Source organism: Grammomys surdaster, unplaced genomic scaffold (genome assembly GCF_004785775.1).
Source record: "Grammomys surdaster isolate TR1022 unplaced genomic scaffold, NIH_TR_1.0 144, whole genome shotgun sequence".
Lineage (NCBI taxonomy): Eukaryota > Metazoa > Chordata > Mammalia > Rodentia > Muridae > Grammomys > Grammomys surdaster.
The window spans coordinates 7,465,660-7,473,072 of NW_021604602.1; the positions used below are offsets into that span (position 1 = coordinate 7,465,660).

The window sequence follows — 7,413 nt, forward strand, 5'->3', positions numbered from 1 at the left end:
AGTTACCCTGAAGCAGGAGGAAAATGGAAATTCCCGAAGTGTTATCCTTCCGGGTGATGTATTTACTACTGAGTGATATGCCGACACCCAGCAGGAAGTCAAGGCATGACTCACCTGGAAAACTATTCTGCATTTTATGTCTTATTTCATCCCAAACTGACACCCTACATTTTAGGTAAGAACTGTGTTTTATCATGAGTAGCATGCAATGGGTCTTCCATTTCAGACCAAGTGCAAGGCCAGCATACCTGCTTTAACTGACTTATTTAAGGTGCCATGTGCTGGTGGCTGGTAATTCTTAGGTGGTGTGGCTTGCTGGAGGTACATGGAGTATATAGAACTTGAATTTACTGTCTGAGGTCCTTTCCTGGGAGACTGAGGCCGTGAACCTTTATCAGCCAGAAAAGGCCTAATGGCCACTGTGAGTGGAAGCTCAGGTTTTCCATCTCCAGGTGGAAAGGCAGGTGGCCCCGCTGGTGGGTATGTGGGACTTGGTGGCACTGAGATTCTCTGCTGAATCTGCTGTGAGGAGCCGGGCTGGGCAGCGTTGCCTGCTGGGGGCAGCGGGGCGGGTTTCTGCCGACTTGGTGGGCCTGCACCAGGTCTGGGCAAGCTTCCTTCTTTCCTCCTCTCCAGAGAGCTTGTTGATCCTGGGCCCAGGGGCCCAGGACTTGGATATGTCCCATAACTTGGGGGCAGTGGCTTGCCTACACCAGGTATAGGAGGTGGTCCTTTGCCAATCTCGATGCCCTAAATTTAGAAGTTAAGAAGAAAACAGTAAGTTACTTTTTGGAAGGTTAAAACACACTTTTCCCATTTATAACAGCACACAGTACGATTTGTAAGCCTTCAAGGGACATAGGACACACTATCGAGCTCATTATCTGTCTAAATTGAGCATGCTCAGGCACCTAAGGGCCAGTGGCTCTCTAGAATTTGGAGTATAAAGTGGACACCAACGGACTAACTTGCCTTCATGGTTCACACCCTTGAGCTGAAGATCAGAACACAAGGGAAACTCCCTGGGGCTCTGTGATTAAAGCCAGATAACCTACCAGTTTTTCTGTAGCTCCCAGTGCTGACAAAGGCAAAGGCTGGCTTGAGATGGCGCCTTGCTTTAGGGTCCCCTCCATGCCCGAGTCCTTCCAGTCTCCGCCAGTCATCTGAGTTGACTTCACTGAAGCAGAATTCTGCTTTAATGTTGGCCAGTTTCCATCATTAGCTTGAGAGTAGCATAGAATTTAAATAAAAACAAAAACAAAAAAAGTCTTGAACTTAGTCGAGGCAGAAACAAATACCATGCAGGGACTTCCAACACCCGAATGATTACTAATTTGCTCAAAAGCCCACAGACCCTTGCCTAAAGCTCAAGGAGTGATCCTGGCCACCGTGGCCAGCACTCACCAGCTGGAATAGCCACAGCACAGACCACAGCAAGCACTTACCCATCAGGCACCACTTATAAACAATCCCATGCAGCCATAGGAGAAGACTTATCATTTGACCTCATAATAGATTTGATTTGTATGATTTTCCATTATTGAAATAAAATTTCTCCTTCAGTGTGAGGGGTTCTTCCTCTGTAAAAGTCTGTGACTGAGCACAAGAGACAGTCAGTCCCAATTCCTTCTGACTGGGTAGCAGCAGAAGCAGCAGCTAACATTTTGTTGCAATGAGGAGACCAGTCCTCACCTGCAAGTTTCCAGGAAGCCTACAGAAAGGTGTTTACTATAGAGCATTTTCCAAACTGAAAAGGAGTCCACACAAGTTGACCTGAAACTGTGGGTCAGCCGTATGTCCTGCCTTAGGCCTCTGCTCCTCTGACAGACACAGGTGTGGGCTGTCAAACTTCCCGTCTCACGCAGCTAGGTGTGAGCAAGAAGAGCGCAGGTGGGGAGAATTGGGGAGCAGAACAAAAGTCATCTGCCATGACTGCTCCCAGGCTAAGTGTAAGCTGCTCCAGAATATTCTGCCAGGCCTGTGGGACAGTGGCATGTGCTGTAGGGACAAGCTGCTCTGATGCTCTGGCTGCTCTGTGCCGTTCACTGACTACAGTGTGAGCCCAACTCAAACTATCATTCTGCGTCAGTCTGTCTGCCTCCTCTGACAAGCATGTGAACTTTCCCTCCCTTCTGGTGAGGGGCTGGGAGTGTGGGCTATATGAAGCTCACCAGAGGCACCCAGGGGAAAACTCAGCTTACTGGGAAAGCAAGGCCAACTGGAGATCCGTGGTGTGAGCAGGCAGGCTGAGATGGAATTTTCTGCTCTAGAGTCATGGGAATCAATATGGCTGCTCACTGGCCTCAGACACTCCACAGTAATGGGAAGTTTTGTGGGAAGCAGCCATGAGAAGATTAAGAAAGGTTTTTTTCTTCATCAGGATGAGATAAATGTTAAAAGGAGCCACCACTTATTTGTATTGAAAATCAAAGGATCTTCTTTTTTTTTTTTGGTTCCAAAAGGGTTTATTGTCATGGCGGATGGTGGATGAATCTGGAAGTACTCCCGTAAAACTCAGAGTAGTCCCAAGTTATATAGGGAGGGAGAAAGGGGGAGGATCTGGGGAGGCATGCTTAATTTGCTCTGCCCTCTGGCCTTCATTAGTCTGTAAATCCCTAGGGCCTGAGGCCTCTAGTCATGCCCTCTACCTGTGCACTTTGGGAGGGACTGTCAGGCCTATGTGACTGAACAATGTAATTCTATGGAGACTAGACTGCTTTTCAGGACCCTGGGTGTTCTGGGGGCATGCCAAACTCCTGCCAGCTCTCATGCTCAAAGGACCTTCAGTTATGATGAGAAACAGTCTTCATAAATAACTCAGAAAATCTCCACTCTCTGAGGTAAGGTTTCTCTCTGTAGCTCAGGCTGGTCTAGAACTTTCAGTGCTTCTGCTTTGGCCTCCTAGTGTGTGCCACGATGCCCAGCAGTTCATATTAATTCTAGAGTAAAGAGCAACTCTCCTTTGCCACACGCATCTCTAACACAACCCTTTCCACGCCAACATCCATCACTTGGTGACCAACCATGTCTGGATGACCATGTAGGGGCCATACCCAATTCCACAACAGGGCTGGAAGGGCAGGTCTATCAGCACAGTATTACCTTCAAGTGCAGGGGTAATTAACAGTCCTTTGTCAGTTTGGAAAAAGAGAATGATTGTTGATTCAGTCTGTTAGAGATCAAAAGTGCCCCACTAAGGCTGTTAGGTGACATACAGTTTACAAGAGGGCTTGCAGAGTGCCCTGAGGAGCCACAATGAGGCCTGACGTCCAGGTCTGACACTGTCCATGTGCTGGTCCCTCTGCATCTACTGTAGCCATCTAGGTAACAGAACCAGGAGAGCCAACATGGATCACAGCAACCCTGAGGAGAATTCCTCATCCTAGCTCCACAGCTGGGATCCTGCCTCCAGCTTGTGTTCACACAGGAAAACTGTAAGAGGTTCTTTGAGCTATGAAGGAAGGAAGGAAGGCAGGAAAGCAGGCAGGCAGGCAGGTAGGTAAAGGCCTCTCTGGCAGCCTTCTGAGGCTACACAGGACTTTAGAGACTGGGAAATAGGTGGCATTCTCAGCTTGGGTTTGTGTTGGTAGTGCTTTGGTTTTCTGGTTTCTCTGTGTAGCCTTGGCTGTCCTGGAACTAGCTCTGTAGACCAGGCTGGCTTTCAACTCAGAGGCCTCCCTCTGCCTTGCTGCCCACTTGGAAGTTTTAACAATGGATTCAATAGAGCAGGAGATAGCTATGCTAAATTTTTACCACTAAACATTTCCATGGCTAAAGGAGTCACCCTCACCAATGTACACTGCAGTGAGGGATCACACTCACCGATCTGACTGCTAAGACATGGTCATAGAGAGTGGGCTCTGGCCCACAAGGGGAGCCTCCTTTACTGGAGTCAGAAGCCAGAAGGCAGAAGTAGCTATGCACAGTAGATGCCAAGCAACGGAAAGCAGCAACAATGCCTAACTTGGTGGTGCACAGTTTTATCCCAGCAGAACAGAGGCAGGAGGATCTTTGTGAGCTCAAGATCAGCCTAGTCTACATAGTGAGTTCCAGAACAGCCAAGGTGACACAATGAAATCCTGACTCAAAAACACAACTCCTACTCCCCATGCCCGAAAAAGGCAGCAGCACAAAGATTACAACAAACTTGTTACTAACTGAGGGGGGAAACAAAACATGAGCTTTGTATCTGGAGAATAATATTTTCACAAATTTAATATGCCAGGACACAGATTCTTGATTTTGTGTATACAGGCCAGCCCTGGTCATTGTAAGGAAACCCTGGTATTTTAGACAGAGTCTCTTTGTGTAGCCTAGGCTAACCCTGAACTTGTGGTCATCTTCCTACCTCTGCTTCCTGACTTCTGGGATCACAGGCACATGTCACCACCATACCTGGCAAGTCCTGAATTCTTAATCTATCAGTTTAAAAATAATCATCCTCTCCACACAGGAAGCCCTATGCCTGGTGAAGTTCATGGAGTGAGTGTACTCAGAGAACAGTGCTGGAACTATTTAGACCACAGAAATAGGTTCTGGATATTTTCCCTCTCCTCTCCCAGCCTCGATCCCTGGTGCTAGAGATCCAGCCCATGGCTTCACAGCCACACCCATGATCCAACCCAAGTCTGTGGATTTTCTGACTGTGCTGTATGCGCCACTGTAATTTGTCATTTGTGATTTGTAAAGCACAGTGGAGACCTTCAGATCAGGGAAGATCATTTGTTCTTGTTTTAGGGTCATTGTTATTGTAGACAGCAGGCACCTCTGGGGGAAGAGAGCCCGGGTTTACTACAGGGTCAGGGCCGCCGTCCACATACTCCTCCTGTGCTCCCCAGGAGAGGACCAGGGCAACTTACCAGACTTGGCTCTCCCATGGGCTGCACCTGAGGCAATGGTGAGAGACTGGGGCTTCACAGGGTCCCCTGGGAGAGGAAACCCCCCAGTACTGGGAACCTGGATGTAAGGACCCACAGCAGCGACCCGGCCAGATGTGCTCAGGGGTGACTGTGGTGATGATGTGCCATTCACACGGTTCAGCTGCAATGGAGATGAAACTGGAGTCAAGACTGAGTTCAGTGAGAGCCTGTCAGGCTGGGAAAGAGCAAAGTCACTCAGCTCGTACCCTGGGAAGCCCCTCGCCCTGAAAGACCGGCGTAGAGACGGGGAGTGAGCCTTCAGGGAACTTGATTTATACTTAACACTGCCTACCGGTGAGCTCCAAAACTAAAGAGCTGGCTGGCATGATGCTAGCACAAGTCCTGTACCCCGAGGACTGTCTCCCTTCACTCAGGGACACGATCTCCCTGCTGTATGGACAGACGAGCCTGCTTGTTTGCTGAGCACGGCTTCAAATCCTGTCACTTCCTAACTGTGCAGTCTCAGGCTAGTAACTTAGCCTCTCTGAGCCTCTGTGTCTGAATCTATAGTTAGGATGAGAGTTACTGTAAGGTGCAGGCAAGTGCTGAGGCGACACCCCAGTCCTGACAGGGACTTTGCATGTCTAAGAGCAGTTCTGCTTTTGTAAAGAAGGGTACAACTAAACAGAAGTCACCCACCACGTGATACTGACCAAGATCAAAAGCAAGTCCAGCAAGATCCCAACTAGAGGACCACAGGCTCCTTATGGCTCCTTGCCAGGAAGGTTCTAAATAGGGAAACGTGGATTCCTAACTGCACACATGATTCCACATGCTGGGAAAGGCCCGAGACCTTCACAAAGGCTCCCGAGCACCTAGATCTTCCAGGGGAGCCACGGCTCTACAGAAACACCATCTTTTCCAAGATCCCTGAAACATCTAACATATCTAGTAGCTATTTGTGATCTTTCATTTTTACAATTGCGTGTGTGTGCACATGTGTGTACATGTCCCAGCACATATGTAGAGGGCAGGGACAATTACTATAGGAATTGGTTTTCTCATCCCATTGCACTCTGAGTCCTGGGCTTGAACTTGTGCTGTTGAGCTTGGTGGCAAGTGTGTCTGCCTGCGGAACCACCTGATCAGCCCTGTGACAGTTTGGTTTTTCCCCCCTTTGTTTGGGTTTTGGGGTGGTGGTGTAATTTTATACATCTTAGCTAAGACACAGTACACAGATAGGTGCTCAAACAGTAATTTAGATGTTGCCAGGAAAATTTTTTTTAGATAAGATTAACATTCAATCACCTCTGAGACAGATGACACTCTGTAAGATGGGTGGGTCTCGTGCTGCCAGTGCAAGGCCTTGAGAAAAACTGGTCATCCAGAAAGAGGGGACTAGAGCAGCCAGCCTTGTACTTAAGCTCCTAAATTCTCTGCACTACAGGTTTCAGAGTTGCCAGCCTTCATCAGCATGTAGCCAGGTTGGAGAACTGCCTGCCTTAGCAGTAAAGAGTACTGACCGTTCTGCGAGTGGACCTGGATTTGATTCCCAGGACCCATGTTCAGTTCCAGAGGACCCGACACCCTCTTCTGGCCTCTATGGGAACTGTATGCATATGATGCACTGGCGTACATAAAACAAAAATCTAAAGCAGAAAGAACGCCAATTCCTGAAGGTATCTTTGTTTTCCTCTTTCCCTCTCTTCTTCTTTCTCCTCCTCCTCTCTGAATAACTCTCTCCACTACTCAATATAAATAAACACACAGAATGCCCACGCTCACCTCCTTACAACATCCTTCAGACACCTCCATCCCCAGACCGTCTCAGTGTGCACATGGAGACCCCTGGCAGGCGGGCACCTGTCCCGCTCTCCAACACCAGGGCAGAATGGATGGCTCTTCACTCAGTGTAAGGGTTGGATGTGCCATCCAGTTAGACACAGGGCATAGTGCTTGTTCTCACTCACACTGAGAGGCAGAAATACTCAGAGGGTGAAGGACAGGCAGACCCTGGACCATGGTACAGCATGAGATGTTAAAGGAAAGATCTGGAAAGTCGCCATGTTTTTTTTTTCTTTTTTTTTAAAAAAGTTCAAGGTGCAGAGTGACTAACACACTTGCCACAGTCCCACTTCCATTTACTATCCCACACACCTCTACACCTTTGTGTCTGAATTAGGCATTAGACTAGAACCATTAGCAACTGTCACTTCTGGAGAACAGGGAGAAGACTACCGCATTCCCCTGTGAGTATTCCTGTACTAGTCCATCTTTTGCTCAAAGTATTTACTATCTTTGAAATTTAGATAGCAAATATTTTTGAAAATGTAACTCTGTATCATAAAGCATTTTGTTCAAGACTGTTGTTGAGACATGACTTCCCTATATAGCCCAGACTGGCCTCTAATTTACAAATCCCCTGCCTCCACCTCCTAGGAATTGCGATTCAGTAAGTAGCAGCAGGTCCAGCACCAACTGTTGACTTTTAGATGAAGCCCCCCCCACGGTCCCGCCCACAGCGGCGGTCCCGCCCACAGCGGCGGTCCCGCCC

The 7,413-nt window shown here is 48.3% G+C and overlaps 1 protein-coding gene across 1 annotated transcript in view; it reads right to left on the bottom strand.

The window, feature by feature from the left end:
• Window positions 1–7,413, bottom strand: part of Ppp1r13b (protein phosphatase 1 regulatory subunit 13B) — a 39,032-nt gene that overhangs the window by 6,759 nt on the left and 24,860 nt on the right. The window contains exons 8-10 of the mRNA XM_028764457.1: window positions 4,860–5,040; window positions 1,056–1,222; window positions 249–750 (exon numbers count right to left, since the gene is read on the bottom strand). Of these exons, the coding sequence (XP_028620290.1) occupies window positions 249–750; window positions 1,056–1,222; window positions 4,860–5,040 (850 nt within the window). The remainder of the gene's footprint in view (window positions 1–248; window positions 751–1,055; window positions 1,223–4,859; window positions 5,041–7,413) is intronic.